Here is a 22,350-nt window from a genome sequence, read left to right on the forward strand (position 1 = left end):
GTTTTCAGAGAAACTGAGGAACCATATTTAGGAATGTTCATAATGGTGGTATAATAATAGCAACAATCTGGATGCAGTTCAAATGTCTAACAGTGGAATGGATAAGTAATTGTAATTGTGGCATGTTTGTATGTAAATAAAGCAAAAAAATGAATGATATATTGATATACTTATCAACGTGAATGAATCTTAAAAAATATAAAAGGAAAACAGCAAACCAACAGAATATATAATCCTATATAATCAAATATACAAATAATATTTATATATATAAACAGATTATATATAACCATTGTAAATAGTTATAATATACATTAGTATATGTATTATTTATATATACATAGCATATATAATTATATTTACATCAGTCAACATACCCTTTAACATTATGACTTATTTCATAATAAAATACTAAATTAAATTCTAAAATTGGCCTGGTTTGGAACTATATAAATAGCTCTATCTGGTTTTCAGTCACCAAAAAAAATAACCTGGATTTTATGTAGTTTTTATATAAGTCACGGAGAAGGCAACGGCACCCCAGTCCAGTACTCTTGCCTGAAAAATCCCATGGACGGGGGAGCCTGGTAGGCTGCAGTCCATGGGGTCACGAACAGTTGGACACGACTGAGCGACTTCACTTTCACTTTTCACTTTTCATGCATTGGAGAAGGAAATGGCAACCCACTCTAGTGTTCTTGCCTGGAGAATCCCAGGGACGGGGGAGCCTGGTGGGCAGCCGTCTTTAGGGTCACAGAGTCGGGCACGACTGAAGTGACTTAGCAGCATATAAGTCAAAGAAATATAAAAAATAATTCTAGGATTTCTATTAAAAATGGTTAAAGGATTACCTCTTAGCTCCTTGGAAAACTTAGCTGTCCAGAATTACTCATTCTCAAAGGCATTTGAATAGACAGTTATCTTAAAAGTGTGTCTCTGTTTAGAAAATGAGTGTGTGGATGATTTAATTCGTGACTGCCTATGGCTTGGGAGCTCCAAAATGTTAAATATTAGCACTTCTTCTAATGAACAGCCTTTGCTGTATGATTTTTCTAATAATTTGTATGGCCTCTAGGAGAGGTTAAATGAAATGACTGAATGAAAGGAAACCAGGATTCTGCCTTTTTATTTCTTCAGTTGTGGTTAGATGTTTGGGAGAATGATATAAATCCTGAAGTTGCCTGGAAGGTATAGTTAACTTTAGAGGCTTTGAACTTTATATTAACCTTTAAAATTTTAAACTTTGAAGATGTTGGTAAAGATGACATTGAATAAAATTTAAGTATTGTTAATACTTTAGTTAGTTTAAATATGCTTGAAATTAAAAAAGAAAAGATTGCTTTGATGTACTATGGGGAAAAAAAAGCCCTCCGAATATGTGGGGAAAGATAGTGGATTTTCTACCCAAAACTGCCTTAAAATGCCCTTATTTTACAGTCTTAAAGTTTTTTTCAGTTTTATCAGTCACAGAAATTTAAGTGATAGGGTAAAGTGTGGAATTCTTAAAAGTTTGGCGATATACAACAAAGCTGACATAGGTGCTTTGAAGCTAGAAATTGTGCTTCTCTAAAAAAAAGATTCTACTATAATATGCATTGATAATAACTGCTAATACAGTAAACAGTCAAATAAATATGCTAGTAAATGTGGAAAATAAGCTTACCTGTTTAAACTTTATAATTTAAGTGGATTTGGCTGGCTAGATTCTTAGACTGTGTTTCTGTAGACTTGCCAATGAAAAAGAAGTGTGCAATCCAGATACTAAGGTAGTCACATCTAAAAACTAATGCTTTTCACCTCAGACTGTCATTTGGTACTTATCTTGTGGGAGAGACACAGTTGACATATAAAAACTATACATTCTGAAATAACAAAGAAAGATTATACATTTTATTAGCAAAATACCACTTGGGATTATGCTAAATTAAAAGGCTGAAGAATGTTTCATACTTAACTTTCGCACTTTCCACACAGTATCTGTTTTTTCTGCTTTTTTGTAAGTTTTTGTAAGTTCAGAGATAGAGCTATTCGTGTTGTATCTTTACTTTTCTCTTTATTTTGTGCTGTGGACTTTAAAAAGTGATAAAAAATGTTTCTTGCTGAGAGTCTGCTTCTCTTTGTTCTGCCATTGGAGGTTACCTGCGATGCTCAAGTTCTTTGTTGGTTGCCTTTGACTAATGCTTTCCAGCAGCCCCGGGCTCAGCTCCTGGTTCCCAGTATGGCACAATGACCAGGCAGATTTCTCGGCACAACTCTACCACTTCCTCGACATCTTCTGGTGGATACAGACGGACTCCCTCTGTGACGGCTCAGTTTTCTGCTCAGCCTCATGTTAATGGAGGTCCACTTTATTCTCAGAATTCAAGTAAGCTTGTGCTTAGCAGGCGCACGCAAGCAGTGGAGCTCCTTTTGAAGGAAATTATTTTAAATTGTTCTTGCCAGTGATAGACAACAATTGAAACCATGTTATTTCATGTTTGTTTTAAGAAGTTAGACCTTGAATCATCATTTTAAGAACAATTGCTTATCACTTTCAAAAACTTCCGATTCACTTAGTATACTGTAAATGGAACTAAAGAGGAAAAACTCTGAAATGAATTAAGCTGAAATTAAAAAATAATAGTTTGATAACAGTAAAATTAAAAATATTGTGACAATTTTTCTTTTCAGTAATTATAACAAAATTGCTGGCTATCACTTTTAAGCTTGTTAACCTATACTGAAATGAGTTCCAAACCATTAAAATCCATTCTTGATGCCTGTTTATTCTGTCTCTAATAATTATAACAGTGGGGAGGACTTTCTTTTGACAAATCCTTTCTGTTCACTTCAGATTGCACATCTCAACACTAACTGCAATCAGTGTTTAAAGGCTGTTAAGGTTAGAAAGTAACTTTGACATAAAATGTGAAAAAGTTCCAGTTGCTTAGAGTGAGTAGTCATTAATTTCACTTTCCATATCAGGATGCTCAATCCAACCAGGAGAAATCTGAAATGAGCCAGTTGTTCAGTATTTGTTATTGGCTTGAAACAGTGATCACCAGACACAGACTGAAACATGCTTTCTCATGTGGTTTTTCTGGCTACTTTCTGGAGCTGCATGTTATTTTATGTTACCTAGAAAATGCTGAATACTCCATATTTACATAAGAAGTTGGGCTTTAAATCTTTTTATTTATGATGCATGTTTTCAACAAATGTTTTAAAATAGAACTAAATTCTCTCTTTTTTTTGGTTAAATTTTAAAGACTTAATTGTGGTTATAAGCAAAAAGCCTTCTAAGAATTGAAAATCACTTTAGCAGAAATATCATAATTCACAAGTAATCCAAAAATTTATATTATAGAACCCTTTTCCAGCCTGAAATTTTCATCCAAGCTCCTGAGAAACTTTACCTGTTAGAATTTTACCTCACATTTCCCCTATTCTCCTTTTGGTAAAGAAAAGTAGCTGGTGGCTGAGAATCCCGCAGTTAATCTGATCATCAGTCTCACTAGTTTCATGAACCTTTTTTTTTTTTCATATTATGCTGCATTTTTAGCTCTCATCTTTGTGTTATTTTTCTTTTCTGCACTTAGACATTTACTTAGTTTACTCCGCAAATAGGGCTTCTGGTGACTCTTCACCTGATACATGTTTGTGTAGTTCTGTTTTAACACCACTTAGGTTGGTTGCTTATCCTCAAAGAAGACACTGTCATTACTGATTGTCCATATTTTTGGATATTGTAAAGCAAATTTGCCTCACACTTTAAACATATTATTATCTGTTGTCAAATCAATTATCCCTCAACCTGAGTTACTGTTGGTGTTGTAGTGGTAGCATGTTAAGTGTTTTTAGTGTTTTGATGTGCATATTCTGTGCATATGATTAGTATTGTTGCAGCATAACCTTTCTTTTCTTGATGTACTAACCAGCATGGCTAGTTACTAAGGGTTGTTTTTTTAAATTTTTAGGTTTGTGGAAGTTTTAAAAAAAAATTTTTTTTTACATTGAAAAGGTAATCTTTTATTAAAACTATCATATATAAATGTGTATATACTGGAACATTATATACACACATGTATATACTTCTATATACAGAGTATCAGAATGAACCAGGACTAATTTCATAGTGAGTTCAATGTTGTTTTTAGCCATACAGTGAAAATGAATACATACATTGCTCAGTTGTTTATTTGTACACTGAACCTCTTTCGGATTTTTATGCTTACGAAACAATTCTTAGATTGGATTAATGGAAACAGTCTTTCAGTTAAATGATCTTTGGGAGCCGATAAATTTCCCCTGTCAATTTAGTGTCATTTCTTGGTGACTACCAGTAAACAGAATTTTGTGATATAAAAGGAAGAAGGTCCCTTGAAATATCCCTTGAAATTCAGTGAACAATTAACATGGTATATGGAGCACTCTTATTCCCTAGTAAATTTAAGAGTGATGTATTTAAGATTGTCAACTTAAAAAATAATAGTAACCTTTTTTAAGGATTTTTTTTAGAGAGCTGATATAGATATATAGAATATTTAGCTACATAATGAGATTATATTACTGTATATAATAAGATTATATAATCAATCATACAATTGTTATATAATTATATAATATATAATTCTTATTTGTGTTTATTATTAAATCATATAATTTACATGATAAATCATGATTTTATACTATCATGTAATTATATAATATGTATTATATAATCTTATTGTAACATACATGCATGATATATTTAATAAGATTATATTATATATAATTTAGATGTATGCTATAGATACATAAGAACTGTTTTTTGAGGAAACCTATAACTAATGCATTTATTTATACATGGAATAAACAGCTATTCCATAACATTTTTGTTTTGTTTATGTGAATTCTGATTTACAGCATTACCCTAAAGCTAGACATACCTGTTAGGATTAGAGAGGTAAGGTAAACTAACAGTATCCTAGAAACCTTTATTGGTATTTTATTCTTACCTGTTTTGTTAAAGTCTTTTCTTAGAATTCAAAATTTTCATTGCATAGAAGTGAAGGTGATGGTAAATCTAAATCTTCCCCAAACACTATAACAGTAGGATTAAAATAAATGTATTTGTTTTTTAATAAAATTACTGGTTGGCTAAGCACAGCTCAGCTTTAGGTTTGTTTGTGGGAAATGAAGGTTCTGCAGGTTTTTGTTTTGTTTCTTGTTTTGTTTTGTTTCATTTACAAACTGTTCTTTGCATACTTATGTTTGTGGTCCTTGTAACTGACTTCTGCTTTTTGTTTGTTTCCTTTTCTTTCCTTTATCTGTTTTACTTCCCCCATTCTGTGTTGTCACCGCCAGTTTCTATTGCTCCACCTCCTCCCCCTATGCCTCAGTTGACTCCACAGATACCTCTCACAGGCTTCGTGGCCAGGGTGCAGGAAAACAGTAAGTTTGGAAAACCTGAGCTGTCCAAGAGTAGAGGCTGTCTCCTTCTAGCATGCATGGCTGATGAGTCATCATTTTCCTTACTTTTGTTGAGAAGCTAATCTTACCTTGAAAATAGGTGCAGATCTGTTATTGAAACTGAAGAGCACGATCTTCAGTTTTCCTCTGTGTGCATGGTTACTGACTCAGATGAATGTCACAACTGCAATTTCCTATGTATTCACATGCTCTAAAACATGAAGTCAGATCTTTGCAGATCTTAAGGAAAGCATAATCAAAGCCTCAAATTAAAATTGCGTGGAAGCTACTAGCTTTCAATAGCTTTTAGGGGAATTAGTTTTCTGTTGCCAGCAAACTCTTCAAGATGCATAGTTACACTGTGAGATTAAATTTATTAGGACAGGTGGTTTATTTTCTTTGTTTTGGGTGGGTTTTTTTTGGCATTTTCTCCTTTAGTTACAAAGTATTTTTGAAGAAAACTTTGTAGCCTTTGAAAGATTTATTTGTTCAAATTTTTATACACTTGAACCTATATAAAGATTTGTTATTAGGATAAACAAGGATCTGCAAGAATAAGTAAATGACATCTATGCACTCCATTTAAGTGATGATCCGTGTAGAGCCCTCTTTATGTTTTGGCCCATGACGATGATTTCTGAACAGGCAGACTTGTCACATTTTTTAGGTCTTTTTGAAGGAAGGTCAGACTGACTAGGAAATTCTTTTGCGTATATGAATTAGGATAGAAGTTTGTTTTTTTTTTTTTAATTACCACCTGATTACTTTGACGTTCTGGGAGATACATAATCCTAACTACATGATCATAGTGAATGTTATTTGGCAAAATGGAAAATACTGCTATTATTGAATTATATTATGCCAAAAATGCTGAAGATGGTAAGGTGGTCTAGTACTAATTCACTTCATTTGGCTTCATCACCATGCAGATAAATCTCAGAAAGGTTTGAACAAGGTGTGTAACTCAAATGACCAGCCCATCTTCCAGGAGAAAACATTGTGGCAAATTCCATCCTGCAGCTTCTCCTGACCTTGTTGTGTTACTCTCCACGTTTCTTCCCTTTGTCCAGTCAAGTATTTGTTCATTCAGTGTTATATCCTAGGCTCTGGGAGGAATTTACATAGTCTAAGACAAAGTCCCCATCTTTAAGAAATGTGTGATTTAATAGACTTTGTATAAAACAGTTTCACGATGCTGAAATTTCTGAGCCTAAACCAACCTTATTATTTACATTTGGTTGGAAACTCTTACGTGTTTAAACATGTAAAAATAAGCGAATCTTCTTTTTAAAAAATTAGTGAATAAAGGTAAATTGCTGGTTTTTGGTGCTCTAAGAGTTTAAAAATTGTTTGTAAAAGTTTAAAAACAAAGCCAGTTCCACCTTTGAACTGCCTAATAGCCGAGAATTTTTAGAAAATGTTTTAAAATAGCCATAATAAACATCCATTTAGTGAGTCCAAAGCTTATTGATTAGATATTTGGTAATCCTTTTTTTAAACAGACATTTGGTGTAATGTATATGTATGGTCTTTGCTCTAGAGGCCATGGTACTATTTCAGTTCTTCTCCCAAACTTGTGATCTTGAGTCAGTAATTCTCTTGGTGCCACAGAATGCCTCACTTTATTTGGCATCTGTTTTATTTGAAAGCATGTTAGGAAGATTGTTGACAAATTGGTATCAGTATATTAAATGTTTTATGAATAACAAATTTTCTATGTTCTTTAACATTCACTTTCTTTGACAAAGTGGTGATAATGAATGCACAGAGCAGTTAACCTATTAGTAAATGTGTTTCAGTTTAAGACATGAGCATCTAAAAAAGCAATATGTTTGCATCTGTTTATGATTAACATCAGAAAGCGTTTTTGAACTAATTATACATGGTGCTAGACAGAGTATTATGCACAGAGAATTAGATGACAAGACTCTTGGCCCAGTGTATGCAATTTGAAGATAAGCCAGTGTAAATTAACAGCAGTTGGGTATAAAGACCGTTGAATGAAAAATAGACTAGTAAGTTGTGTATAAATCAAGAGTAAATGCACTTTAAGAATTCAGGCAAACATACATAATTTATTCATTAAGCCATATTAAGAATATGAGCTATGACTCTTTACTGTCAGAATGGATTCTTATGTATTTTCTTCTCATCTCAATAATATTAGCAAGCTTTATGGAGAAGGGATTGGCAGAAACAAAATGGATCCTAGCATTTGTAGGAAGAATAAACTGCACACCCGTGTGAGAGCTGTCTGAGTGAGCATCAGCACACGGGACTTATTTCCTAATAGTCTTCTTCCTCACCCCAAATTGATAAAATAGAAATCACAGAATTAAAGTGGTTGTCAGTAGGGCTCTTATGTGCATACGTTTTAAATCTGGGTTCTTTGGTTATCTTCTCAGCTCACTACTGCAAATAGGGTGTGGAAAACTTTAACACTATCTTACAATAGATGATGACCATTTTCTTTGAGCATATAAATAGCCCCAGAAATTGGCAGGTGAGGTAGTATGTTGGAAATATTAGTATTTTCGAATTCTGAATTCTCTCAGATACTGGAGACTATATAATTCTTTGTATCAAAATATTTTCTTTTTTTTTTTTAAAGAAATTTGTGGATCAGAAATTTAAGAATTAGTTGTGCTTCAGCTCTGAATTCGTTAATATTGGGAGCATTTGTTACCTGGTATCAAAATAATTCATTGAAACAATTCTAGCATGACATTTTTTCCATTTCACTGTTTACACCTTTATTTAAATCATACATACCACAGTCATCTAGAATTTGAGGTATGAATCGTTTTTATTGTTTTGCATGATTTGAGTTCTTTTCTGTTGTTTTTTTTTAAAACATCTTCCTGCAGTACTGTATTTTTAAAATCTTTATTGAGGATGTATTCTTAGGAAATTGGATCTTTAGGATCTAGTCTTTCCCTCATTCCATTCTTAGTTTTACAAGCAATAATACAGAAATCTTAGCTTGCTTTCTACATTTAAGAAGCTGATTACCTTTTTTTTAAGTTATGAATGCAAACATTTAAAAAATATTTAATGAGATTTTCTGCTAGCTTAAAATTATTTACCTTTACATTTATTTTCTCTTGTTAAAATTTAAATAATAGAAAACCTACAACAGAGTCATACCTAACACCACAGCTTTTTTTTTTTCCCCTTGCATAAAACAAATAAAAATCAACACATATCCACTCACTAGAGATTTCTTTGAAACTAAAGGTAACTAAAAGCCAAAATCGGGGACATGAATGTGCACAATAAATGGTTATCAAACCATTAAACTAACATTCATAATGTTTACCATAGTCCAAATGACAGATATGACATAAGGCTTATTTAAGGAGAGAGGCTAACTAAAGAGTGACATTTGTTGTGACCTGAACCTTGGAATAAAGGAACTTCTTTACTCCTGTAGTCTTATTTAAAAGGAAAAAAAAAAAAAGACATATTGTCTCCTAACCTCTGCATTCATTAATTTGTAGTACTTCCTAATACCTTTAATTTTTAGCTCATTTTATTATTGCAAAATTATTCTTAAAAGTAGTAGAAGCTTTAACACACCAAGCTTTTATTTCTAATCTTGCATGTATTATTATAGTGCATGCTGTATATGAGATAGAGCTTCCTTAAATTCTGCTAACTTAGGAATTTCCATCTAGTCTGATTTCTGATTTCAATTAATTATCTGAATTTTTTAGTTGCTGATAGTCCAACTCCACCACCACCACCTCCACCAGACGACATCCCAATGTTTGACGACTCGCCACCTCCGCCACCTCCGCCGCCAGTGGATTATGAAGATGAGGAGGCCGCAGTAGTTCAGTATAACGACCCATATGCAGATGGGGATCCTGCTTGGGCCCCCAAGAATTATATTGAGAAAGGTAAGGTACAGGTACAGTCATCACTGAATTGCTGTAACAGGAAGGAACTAGCGATGATCGTATTTTAGAGCTGTAAAGAATACCTAGTCCAGCATGTCTCTACCTTTTGAACACCCTTATTCAGCCAAGATGATTTAGTTCCTAAACGTTTCCCAATATAAAGCAAGGATTCTTTATTTTCTATTTATTTTTTAATTGGAGTATAGTTGATTTACAGTGTTGTGTTTCTGGTGTACAGCAAAGTGATTCAGTTATATGCCTGTGTGTATGTGTGTATATATATATCTGAATTCTTTTTCAGATCTCTTCTATTATAGTTTATTACAGGATATTGAATATAGCTTCCTGTGCTATACAGTAGGTCCTTGCTGTTTATATTATATATAGTCGTTTGTATCTGCTAATCCTAGACTCCGAGTTTATCCCTACCCTTCCCTCTTCCCCTTTGTTAGCTGTAAGTTTTTCTATGTTTGTGTGTCTGTTTCTGTTTCTCTTTAAAATTCATTTTGTATCATTTTTTTGATTTCACATCTAAGTGATATCACAAAGTTACTGTCTTTTTCTGACTACTTCCCTTAGTAAGTAAGTAGTAAGTAAGTTAATCTCTGGGTCCATCCATGTTGCTGCAAATGGCATTTTAGTCTTTACTATGGCTGAGTAATATATTAAATACATATACCACATCTTTATCCCTTCATCTGGAGAGACATTTTTAATTTTTTAAATTGAAAATATAGTCTGTTAATTGTGATTTTTCAAATGACAAATTTCCAACTTGACTGTGATTTTTAAGATGATAAACAGATAAGGCACAAAGAATGATTTACTACTAAGTTCATGTAATTAGTAAAGATTTAAAACCAAATTTCTAAGCTGTTACAATAAAAATAGAAAACTTTCATATCTAAATATTTAAAAATATATTGGGATAAAAATAAAAATTAAAAAAATATATATATTGGGAGATATATATGAGAAAAAGCCTCAATTAAGGTTTTCAGCTAGTTGATCTTGTAAATGAGAAAATAATCACCAGAATGTTGAAATTATGTAATCTCTGATGTCCAAATTCACCTGCATTATCTGACACTCACTGTAATTACTAAGTAGTAGTGGGTGGGAAGGAAACTGTTTTTTGCGAGTCTATTTGTTTTTTGTCATCTACTTCTATGCTAATAAAATGTCTTCGTAGAGTTCTGAAAAATACCTGCTATGTAGTTGATTACATTTGATTGCCTTTGAAATGGACTCCCTTCTGTTGGCTTCATTGGATTAACTGACCTTAAGCAAATATCTGTAGCATTGTTTCCTACCCAAGTTTTAAATATATGGTTGAAGTAAATAGGCTGTTTTCTATTTTTAAACAGTAAATATTCTACATATTACTGAAGAAGTCTTGAATGTTCTACTTCATATTTAGATTCTCATGTACCTTCAAATAGACATACGCTGTGGTTATTATGAGAATGATAAACGTGAGCAGTCTTGAATTGTGTTTTGACACATATTTTCTGGTATGGAAAAGCAAATTTAAATAACTATGAAAATGGGACAAGTTATATTTACCTAACAGATTTGGAATGATATAATGGTTAATATATTTGGTAATAGAGCAGGATTAAAGAAATCTCTTTACAAGTTGAATGAAATAATGAGTCTTAAACCAGAAGTTACCACATTTTTTGGAAAAGACCAAATAATAAACTTTTTAAGTAATCAAGGTATATTGACATATTAGTTTCAGGTGTACAACATAATTCTTTGGTATTTGTATATATTGGCAAAATGAAATATCTTAAACTTTGCTGGTCATTCAGACTTGTCACAACTACTCAACCCCACTGTTGTAGCACAGAAGCAGTCGTTGAGAATCCCCTGGTGGTCCAGTGGTTAGGACTTCACGCTTCCAGGCTGAGGGCCCGGGTTCAATCCCTGGTTGGGGAACTGAGATCCCAAAAGCCATGCAGCACAACCAAAGGGGGGAAAACAAAACAAGCAGTTGTAGACAGAACACAAGTGAGGATGTGGCTGTGCCCCAGTAAAATTTATTGACCGAAAGGCTTTGGTTTGAATTTGGTCATGGGCCATTGTTTATGGACTCCTGGTCTTAATCAGAAAGTTGATATTTAGTAGGGTTATATTTAAAGCCTTTAATAGTCACCTTTATAAGTCACAAGATGATTAAAACCAGGTTTAACAGGATTTCAATTGAATATGTTAGTCCAACAGTATGACATGACTATTGCAGAAGCCAGATTCAGTCACTTACACTAGACTAATAGTATGTTTACTTTTGAGGACGATATTCAGGAGGCTGAAATAGTTAAGACAGTGTATCTATAACAAGTTAAAAGCATTGTTTCTAAGTTGAGGAAAAAGAAGATTTCAGAGGGACTAGATAGCTATCTTCTGATTTTTATCATGTAGACAGATGTAGGGGTTTCCCTGGTGCCTCACATCTGCCTGCAATGCAGGGGACACGTTTGATCCCTGGGTCTGGAGGTGGCATGGCAACCCACTCCAGTATTCTTGCCTGGGAAATCCCATGGACAGAGGAGCCTGGCAGGCTGCAAAGCGTTCATAGGGTCACAGAGAGTTGGACACGACTGTAGTGACTTAGCACACATGCATTCATGACAGATGTAGATGAGATTAGGTTTCTAGTCCCACAGAACCCTACAGTGAGTATATAGAGAAGGGAGAGCTCAGCACTTTATGTGGACTAGGATCCTACAGACTAGGATGGACGTGCATTGTTAATGGTTAAATACTCGGCAGTGAGAACTGTTATATGAGAATATATGCATTGGGGAAGGGGAGGTGAGGGGTAACTAAGTTTCATTTACAGAGGGGATTTGGCAAATAGAAACAATTAGTTGGGTGCAGTGTTTTTATCAGCTCTTAGTATAAGTGGAACTAAGAACATGAGGAAATACTATTTTAATTTTGCTGACTGACTTTGAGGATATCAGGCATTGTCATGATCAGTTTAAAACTCATCTATACCACTAAAAATGTGACAGAATGCAAAAGAAAATGTTTGTTTCTAGCAGTCATTTGGTTTTCTTGGGTGGTTATTTAGCCAAAAATACCAGGATAATTAATGTTATTTATTCTGTATGTTTTGGAGTTTTGAAACTGGGCATGTTAAGTGAGCCTGTGATTACAACACTGTGATTTCACTGCAGGATTAAAATGGAGGAAAATGTACTTGTTGAGTTTACTTCATATACTGTTTTGTAAAGAGGAAAAAAAAAGATTGCCTGTTTTACTCTATCAAATGATGCTGTGGATCAGTACTTCGGGTCTTTTCCTTATTGTAATTTATTGATTCAGAACAGTTACGGAGCATAGCCACCTTTCTTAAGGAAATAATGAGTTCCAGAATATCTTAAATGTCTTAAAAATCCTCTTTTAAGAAAAAGATTACATGAGGTATTGAAAAAAATTTTGTATGACATACTGTTTCACATATATTGGAAAATTGCATATTCTAGAATGATCATGTTATAAAGCCAGAAAGAAGGAAGACTTAAAATAATAAACCAGTGGTTTGGAAAGCTAGTGATTTTTTCATGCCTTTCCTTTGCACAACACCATTTGCAAAGGAAATGGATATTTTGTACTCAGCATGATCATAGATAACTCAATAAATAGCAAAAATGTTCTCTTAAGTCTTATGTGAGTCTTTACTTACCTATTTCTCCTTTAAAAATAAAGAAAAATTCTTGCTGACCTCTAAGGTATATAAATATATAAATATATATATATATATATATAATCTATCTATCTAGGTATAGCCCCATAAATTATATGAACATATGAGTATTTTTCTGGGATGAGCAGGATGAGATTTACTTCACAATATATATATATTTAAATTAGATAGCTCGGGTTGTTAAGTTTACTGATTGGCTCTGCAGCTTTACTCAATAGTTACTTTGATAAATGGTGCTTTGCATATGGTTGGCACTTAGTAGATATTTGAACAAATGAACTGAAACATGTAATAAACCCTAAAATTCAGAGACCTTTCCTAAATAGGTTTGTAGAAACTCTTGACTTCTCAAGTTATTTGTCAGTTTGGCCTGAAGGTCAAGCTAGTAATTTAGGCACACAGTTGGCTACTTGACCTATCTGGATATAGAGATTTAAGAATTAAGAGTATTCATAAAAAGGTTGGGTTTGCTATACTATTCGTTGGCATTACATTTAAAAATTCAATTAAACGTAGGATATAATGCACTCACACGATCTTCCAATTCTTCTTCACAGTTGTGGCAATATACGATTATACAAAAGACAAGGATGATGAGCTGTCATTTATGGAGGGTGCAATCATCTATGTAATAAAGAAAAACGACGATGGCTGGTATGAAGGAGTCTGCAATCGAGTGACTGGTCTGTTCCCAGGAAACTATGTGGAATCAATCATGCACTATACTGATTAAATTTTTGCTTTTAAAGTAGATTCTTATTATCACTCAGTCATACTGTGGGACTATTATGGTTAACAGAATTGTCTTAAAATGTTTTAAAATGTGCCCATATTTTCAGAACATGCTGTTTTATTGGTATAATTGAATGTCTACTTATAAGCATAAATCTCTGAGGCAGTTTGTGGATTGCTGAGCAGCATTCTACACGAGGCTGCCTGTCACGGATTATGCTTACATACTTACACATTGTTAACTTGCTGACCAGCCTAAATATTCTGGGGGTGTGGGGTCTATTTAATAAATCGTGATTCAGATCGTGCCATCACATGTCTCAGTGCAGCATGGTTACTAACGCTCTGTCAGACTAATACTAAAAATCAGAAAACTTAAATGCTGGTGCTGGTCATACTTTTTGTTTAGACTCTCTCATTCTTGAAATATACTGTTTGTTTAAAGCATGCATACAAATTTATGTATTGAAATATACTTTAAAAAAATCCAAGATGCTTCCAATTTGTGTAATACTTGGAGTACTCGTACTTAGGTCTCTTGAAATGAACTGAGTCTAAGTTCTCCACGTAAAACAAAAACAAAGGGTTACCTGTAATGTTGTAATTTGTACCTACGTTTTTAAATCAGTGAATTTGCATTATAAATTTTTTCCATTCATAAATACGTAAGTGAACCAAAGGTTTTTTGTCCTTTCCTTCACTGGTTTGCTTTAAAAATAATGATAAATAAAAGATACTGATTTATTGCAGAATTATGGTTCTATTTTCTCAATATATTAACTTGGGAAAAAATTTAGCCTTATCTCAACCTATCCCAATAGCAGTGGCTGATTTTTGCAGAATTTAAAATCAGAGATGGTTATTTACAAGTCAGTCTACTGAATTCCTTTTGTAAAGTAGCTTTTTCAAAGCTAAGATAATGTGTCAAAGTGCACATGCTGTAGGTGAGATTCTTAAGGACTGCTCCAGGTCCTCTGGTTTTCCAGTGGACTGTCATATACTGATTCAATGATAGGAAATGCTAATTATCTTTTACATATTTTTTTTTGGTAGAAGTGAATGCAGTGGATTTTTGAATAGACACTGTTTAACCCATTACCTGGCACTTGCAACATGAAAAGATTTTAAATATAAAGTAATTGGGGGGAAAAGGTGCGCCATGTATTAATCATTGGACAGGGATATACCTGGCCAACAGATCTGTGCTGTCTTTTGACATAATTGAAATGCAACATGTGCACTTTGTGTGTCTCCCCTTAAGGGAGGGTTCGAGGGGTGTTTCTCATCTTGTATAATCCTCTGTTGCCTAGGACATTGAAGTAGAGCACTCAATCGTGGGTTTCTGTGTTTCAGTGATTTGTTTGGATTTCTAGTTATGTACTACTGGGCGTTTCAGACTTACAACAGTATAGTAAATGGTAAGACTAGTGCAAGATGTTTATTTCTGAAAATTAAAGGCCATTATTGCTACCAAATCAATGTGACTGTTGCATACGCATTTTGCCTTTGTTAATCTTAAACATGATTTCAGTATCACTGGTGATCAGCTACCTTCTTCATTTTTTTCAAGTGGACTGTTCTCTTAATTTTGTATATAACCTGTTGTCTAAATTTTATGTACAGTCTTTTATAATAAACCATTCTCCTATATGAAATTTTGGATACTGTTAAAATCTAACTAATGTGGACTGAAATGTAGACTTCAGTTTTATGATCTTTACTCCTATGGTGAAACAAGATAAACCATATGAATTTTAACACTGATTATTTATTTGTGTAATGGCTTTACATGTGGCTACTATAACTGTGTAAACAATACCACATATAACCATCAAGATACCTCGATTAGAGTTTACAGGACTAGAATGACAGATTCAGATGGTTTAAATACATTTAAAAAGTTTTCTGAAAAACTTTGCCAATAAAAAAAAGTCCCATTAATAAGGAAATGATCTTTTTAAATGGTTTTTTTGGTTATCCGCACATGAAGTAAAGTATATTCCACAGAATTCTTGAGGCACAATCTGGTAAAATAGCTGCCAGAAATACCAGAAAGAGGTGTCATTTGTCTCTTGAGAGCACAATCTCTGAAAGCTGTATGAGGGCGTCTCTTTCTGGGGATGGTCGAAGTTTACTGATCTCTCTCACGGCTTTGTGGCAGTACCGCTGGGCGAGGTAGGTTGTCTGCTGCACACCGTCACTCTACCAGAAGTGGAACAAAATACAACAGGACAGATGCATGTCAGCCACTGGGATCAGCTCTTTAAATTCCTGCTACAATGAGTTAAAACACTCTTGAGATCTGATTAAGAGCTGGACGTTGCTTCTAATGTTCTCTGTCTCTCTCCCCCTTTCCTCAGACTGAAGCACATTTTTATTCTGTTACCATGGCAAGCAGTGAACTCATTAATACCAAGTAGCCATCTATTTCCCCCGTTTTTCATTTAAGTATTAGTTTTTAAGTTATACGTACATAAACATTTATGCAGTTAAATTCTAAGTGCAACTTAACATAATACATTCATAATACAGACGAGCTGACAATGAAAATCAACAGTTTCTTCTTCCAAAGGCACCAGTTTGTCTGTTGGTTTTAATTATCTATTGCCTTTCTGTTAAGACAGGGGTTTAAGCCCAGCCGTACTGTCTCCCAGCTTGACCAGACCGTTTGTCTTCAGTTCTTCTATTGATCACTGTTGTCATCATGTAGCGTCAACTTCTGACTTCACCTCATCTGAGATGAGGAAACCACTGCTCCTTCTCTTTCCTGTCTTTACACTATAGAGATCTGAATTCCATTTTGTAACCATGTTTTTATGTTGGCTCTTTCAAAAAGCTAAACACTAATAAAGTTACTATATTTACTATTTCTATTATGTCAGAATGTTTATGGCAGAATCAAGACATATAGTTGATTTTATTTTCTTCTGCATGGTTCCCTGTCATTCAGAACAAGGTATCTGTAGCATCATGATTGAAAGGACTCAGATTTTCTTTACCAAGTGTTTCAAAATATGACACATTTCAGACACAAAAATTCTCAACAAGATACTACCAAACTGAATTTGACAACCCATTAACAGGTTTGTACATCATGACCAAGTGAGATTTATCCCAGGGATGCAAGGATTCTTCAGTATATGCAATTCAATCAGTGTGACACAGCGTATTAACAAACTGAAGAATGAAAACGGTATGATCATCTCTAATAGATGCAGAAAAAGCTTTTGACAAAATTGATAGACAAAAACTACAGAAAGTGGGCATAGAGGGAACCTACCTCAACATAAAGGCCACCTATGATAAGCCACCAGCAAACAACATTCTCCTTGGTGAAAAACAAAGCATTTCTGCCAAGATCAGGAACAGGACAAGGATGTCCACTCACTGCTATTACTCAACAGTGGTTGCCTCGCATAGAAAAGTAAAACCGTCATTGTCTGCATATGATACACTATACATCAGTCAGTCAGTCTTGTCTAACTTTTTGTGGCCCCATGGACTGCAGCAGGCTTCCCTGTCCATCACCAACTTGTGGAGTTTATTCAAACTCGTTTCCATTGGGTTGGTGATCCCATCTAACCATCTCATCCACTGTCGTCCCCTTCTCTTGCCTTCAATCCTTCCCAGCATCAGGGTCTTTTCAAATGAGTCAGTTCTTCGCATCAGGTGGCCAAAGTACTGGTTTCAGCTTCAGCATCAGTCCTTCAAGTAAATATTCAGGACTGATTTCTTCTAGGATGGACTGGTTGGATGTCCTTGTTGTCCAAGGCACTCTCTCAAGAGGCTTCTCCAACACCACAGTTCGAAAGCATCAATTCTTCAGCGCTCAGCTTTCTTTACAGTCCAACTCTCACATTCATACATGACTACTGGAAAAACCATAGCTTTGACTAGATAGACCTTTGTTGGTAAAGTAATGTCTCTGCTTTTTAATATGCTGTCTAGGTTGGTCATAACTTTTCTTCCAAGGGGAAAGCGTCTTTTAATTTCATGGCCGCAGTCACCATCTGCAGTGCTCTGTTTGCCAGGAAGTGATGGGACCAGATGCCATGATCTTAGTTTTCTGAATGCTGAGTTTTAAGCCAACTTTTTTGCTCTCCTATTTCATCAAGAGGCTCTTTAGTTGTTCTTCACTTTCTGCCATAAAGGTGGTGTCATCTGCATATCTGAGGTTATTGTCATTTCTCCTGGCCATCTTGACTCCAGCTTGTGCTTCATCCAGCCCAGCATTTCTCATGATGTACTCTGCATATAAGTTAAATGAGCAGGGTGACAACATATAGCCTTGACGTACTCCTTTCCCTATTTGGAACCAGTCTGTTTTTCCATGTCCAGTTCTAACTTTTGCTGCTTGACCTGCATACAGGTTTCTTAGGAGACAGGTCAGGTGGCCTGGTATTCCCATCTCTTAAGAATTTTCCACTGTTTGTTGTGATCCACACAGTCAAAGGCTTTGGCATAGTCAATAAAGCAGAAGTAGATGTTTATCTGGAACTCTCTTGCTTTTTCGATGATCCTAGACATAGAAAATCCTCAGTATGCCACCAGAAGAATTGCTAGAGCTAATCAGTGAAGTGTAGTAAAGCTGCACGACACAAAATACACAGAAATCTCTTGCATTCCTATACACTAACAATGAAAGATCAGAAAGAGAAATTAAGGCAACAGTCCCATTTACCAGTGGAGCAAAAAGGATAAAATGCCTAGGAATAAACCTACATAAGAAGGCAAAAGAACTGTATGCAGGAAACGAAGATACTAATGAAAGACAACATGAACAGAGGGAGAGACCATGCTCTCGAAAGAATATTGTCAAAAGGACTTTTGTTACCCAAGGCAAGCTCTAGATTCAGTGCAATCCCTATCAAATTACCAACAATGGTGTTTTTCATAAAATTGGAAGAAAAGATTTTACAATTTGTATGGAAACACAAAAGACCCTGAATAACCAAAATTGCCTTAAGGAAAATAAAGCTGGAGGAATCAGGCTCCCTGACTTCAGACTGTACCTACTCTACAGCTACAGTAATCAAGACAGTGTGATACTGGCATGAAAGCAAATGCAGGCCAGTGCAGAGGATGGAACGCCCACGCACCTGTGGCCACCTCATCTGACAAAAGAGGTGAGACCACACAGTGATTTTCAGTCTCTTCAGTGAGCAGTGCTGGGAAAACTGGACGGCCTCATGTCAAATGGAATTAGGAAGGACACTCCTAACACCACACACAAAAATAAACTCAGAATGGATTAAAGACCTGAACATAGGCCAGACACAACAAAACCCTTGGAGGAAAACACAGAACACTCCCTGACCAAACTTGGTCTTGTGTCTAAAATTTGTTACATTTGGTCACCAAAGAGCTCTTCCGCTGCACCATACCTACTGCTGCCGCTCTTCCTCTTGAAATCGTCTCACCTGTAACACGTACTGTCGCGCTCTGTCCACGTCTCCTGGTGAACTGAACCGTCTCATTATCATAGCATTCATTTCTGGGAACTAACCAGAGAGAAAACCTATTTAGAGCTCTTGGGAGAAACCAAATGTTAAAGCATCAGTTTCTAAGAACAGGTTGAAAAAAAAAAAAGGTGATCAATGGTTTAAATGATGGGGGTGGGGGAGCAGCACGCTGTAGCCAATCACAGCAGCAGAGTGAAGAGGACGCCTCCTTCCAGGCCCGGCGACGAGCCACGCGCGGAGGGGTGCCTCAACCTGTGCTCGCCCTGCCGCGTGTTCTCTGCTGGGTCCAACGCTGAGTGAGAGGGAAGGAGCCGGCGTGCACCCCGACACCTGCTGCTTCCCTCAGGGTCTCAAACTGTCGGCTGCCCAAGTCACTGGGGGCCCACTGGGCCTCTCCCCTGAGGTTTATGACTCAGCAGCCGTGGGGCCCAAGGGTGCCCTTCTAGTGCATTCCCAGGGGATGCCAATCCTGCCTACAAACTGAAAATCAAATCACCGGCCTAAGATGAGGGTGAGCCTTGTGCTTTTAGTCCTAAACTGCATCTCACTTGAGAGAGACACCAAGGTCTCTGAGCAGAGGGAGTCCCAGGAAAAGCCCAGCTCGTGGACGGGACCGGGGCAGCGCTGCTAGACACCCATCGGCCCTGCAGTCAGCTGGGGAGGCTTCCGGTGCAGCTGCCTGGATCTGTTCCCTAAGGTTCTGACTCAGCTGGCTTGGGGTTTGGCCCCGGCGTCATATTTTAAAAACTCTTCAGGCATTGCTAATATGCAGCCAAGGTTGAGAACCATGGAGTTAGAGGAGACTGAGATAGAAGCGGCAGTCAGGTTACTGGAGTGAATTCTAAACACCAGTCTAGGCTGACAGCAGTTAAACGGAAAACGAAAAAACAGGTCCAAGGTGCAATGAAGAGAAAATCTGTCCTGTAGTACTTAGCAACCAGGTAAGGGTACTGTCACCATGAACAGAACCTGGAAGCCAAGACACCAAATCATTTCCTCTAGACTCAAGCTCAAAGCCTGCTGCTGCCGCAGCTGAGCTACTCTGCTTCCTCGTCTATGTTAGGGAGGAGCCAAGCTACACGACAGAAATCTGTTCTAAGAGCTTATAGTCCGTGAAATGAGGTTACAAGGTGTGTGGTTCCGGCCAGGCAGTGCTCAGGGCAGTGGCCAGTGCTGCCCTGGCAGGGTGCCTGGGGGATGAAGTCAGCTTTGTCCTGGCACCACCATGGTGTTAGTAATCCTGGAAGGGAAAATAGGTCACACAGAAAAATCTCAACTAGATGGCAGCAAATGACGAAGGAAGAATGTTCCTTTCAGAACAAAGTACGTGTCCAGACAAAGGAGAGGCTGCTGATAACCTGCTTATGAAATGTAAAGAGCGGCAACTGGTTAGTTCTTAAATGAAAACCAGTGATTAGTTTCAGGGACTGGTCTTTTAAGAACAAAAATTGTAAGTTCCATGGGAAAGCTCCTATCAGTTTTAGTGCTAAGAGTCAAACCAAGTAGGCCTGGGTCTCAGTTACTTAACACCACATTTCACAACTGGATTTCTAGAAGGCTGCGCATCCTCTAAGCTAATGTGATAGTGGTCCGGCAACTGGTAAAACTGCCTTTTTTAGGGGAGATGAGCATTTTCCTGCAGTACCAACAACTGGAGTAAAATGTGCTGACTGGGTTTCTCTTGATTCCTTTTACTATAAAAAGGACTGAGAAAGCAAAATTGGGGGAAAAAATTTTTTTTCCATTGAGTGTTGACTACATCTTTCCTTTGAAGCATGAAGTATGTGCAGTTTTAATATGCAAATATCAGACTCTTCCCCTAGGCGTTCCTGTTCCAGAAGCTTGTGAGAAGAAATGAGAAAGGCATCACGCGGGAGGAGCGGTGGCCTGCCTGCAGACGTACTGAGAAGCAGGAAAGTTCTTGTGGCCTTTGGGCTCTGATTTTAAGAGGGATGTCACCTGTGGCCAAAATCAGAGTCTGACTGTGAAGTCTGTCCATAAACTAATGACAAAAGGTGGTCGGTAAACTGTGGTGAGCTTGTTACTCAAGCAGAACTTGGGGGTGACTCAGGCGGCAACGCTCACAATAGCAGAAGCCCGTGCAGCTGGTGCGGGGCTGGTGGCGGTGCTGTCGGCAGTTGGAAGCATGACTACAGGCTGACATTTAAGTCTGCTGACTGATCACAGAAGGAAGAGATACAGAAGAAGGAAGAAGAGAGCTTTTCAAGGGTATCTGGGAACAAATATAATCTCACCAAAAAAGAAAACAACTTCCATTTGGTTTCTGAAGATGCTGAAATCCAACCTCTGTTCTTTAAAGATTTTAACGTTAAGGTTTGTGTTTTTTATAGCTAGTATAGTATGTGTACACATACACATGGGAGCATGCTGTCATCTCTGGGACTTCCCCAGAAATGTGGAAGATTTTCTTAAATTCCCAGTTGACCGAAAAACCCCTTCAGAGAGATTTCAGACATAGTGAGTTCCAAACAGAAGGGGTTTCTATCCACAAAAACCCAACTGTAAGACAAGTCAGCATGCTAGATGAAAGGAAGAGTGGTCTCCCAAGGTTGCTTGTCCTGGTGCAATGAAACTCAATGTTCTTAAGTGGAAAAATTCAAAGAGTAATTAATCTGCAAACAAACAAAACACACCTACCTATGGAAAAAGACGACATGAATCTTGGAATTACTCCACTAAATGGGCAAACAGCGAAGGCTGACACAGACTCCTGAGTGTCTTCAGAGCCTTTGCAGCATGGGAGAAGCCAGTTCCCTGCTCTGGGTGGCCTCTGGGGACTCAGACGGGCCCTCTGGATACCAGCGCTAATCCCCACAGGCAGCAGCAGTAATACTGTGCATGTGGGGACACGACACTGGTCTAAGAGGATGCAAAGTGTTTAACTGCCTGCTGCACCATTTACCCGAGGTTTCATTCCGGCCAAGTTTGAGCATCACTTTCTTATTTGTAGAAGGGACATACTACCTACCCACAGAGGAGCTGTGAGATCAGAGGTTAAGAGCAACGCATTTGCCTTCAGTGGAGATACTGCACAGTCTCATGTTATAGAACTTGTTTTATCCCAAGTCAATTTTAGCCCCACAAA

At 36.6% G+C, this 22,350-nt stretch overlaps 2 protein-coding genes across 31 annotated transcripts in view; one reads left to right on the forward strand and one right to left on the reverse strand.

Annotated features, from left to right (window-relative positions):
- The window catches only part of ABI1 (abl interactor 1), an 85,353-nt gene extending 68,920 nt beyond the window's left edge, over nt 1-16,433 (forward strand). For 5 of the 30 annotated variants that reach the window (XM_068987907.1, XM_068987896.1, XM_068987905.1 and 2 more), the window contains 3 exons: nt 2,218-2,365; nt 9,147-9,332; nt 13,608-16,433. In XM_068987907.1, coding sequence (XP_068844008.1) covers nt 2,218-2,365; nt 9,147-9,332; nt 13,608-13,783 — 510 coding nt within the window. In that variant the 3' untranslated portion in view covers nt 13,784-16,433. Of the gene's footprint in view, nt 1-2,188; nt 2,366-5,325; nt 5,417-9,146; nt 9,333-13,607 lie in introns of all 30 variants that reach the window. The other 25 variants (XM_068987909.1, XM_068987887.1, XM_068987898.1 and 22 more) reach the window with 8 other exon arrangements.
- PDSS1 (decaprenyl diphosphate synthase subunit 1) overlaps nt 15,576-22,350 on the reverse strand; it is a 39,852-nt gene continuing 33,077 nt past the window's right edge. Inside the window, exons 10-11 of the mRNA XM_068987912.1 lie at nt 19,203-19,283; nt 15,576-15,984 (exon numbers count right to left, since the gene is read on the reverse strand). Coding sequence (XP_068844013.1) covers nt 15,844-15,984; nt 19,203-19,283 — 222 coding nt within the window. The 3' untranslated portion in view covers nt 15,576-15,843. The remainder of the gene's footprint in view (nt 15,985-19,202; nt 19,284-22,350) is intronic.

The sequence above is a fragment of the Capricornis sumatraensis genome, chromosome 15 (genome assembly GCF_032405125.1).
Source record: "Capricornis sumatraensis isolate serow.1 chromosome 15, serow.2, whole genome shotgun sequence".
NCBI lineage: Eukaryota > Metazoa > Chordata > Mammalia > Artiodactyla > Bovidae > Capricornis > Capricornis sumatraensis.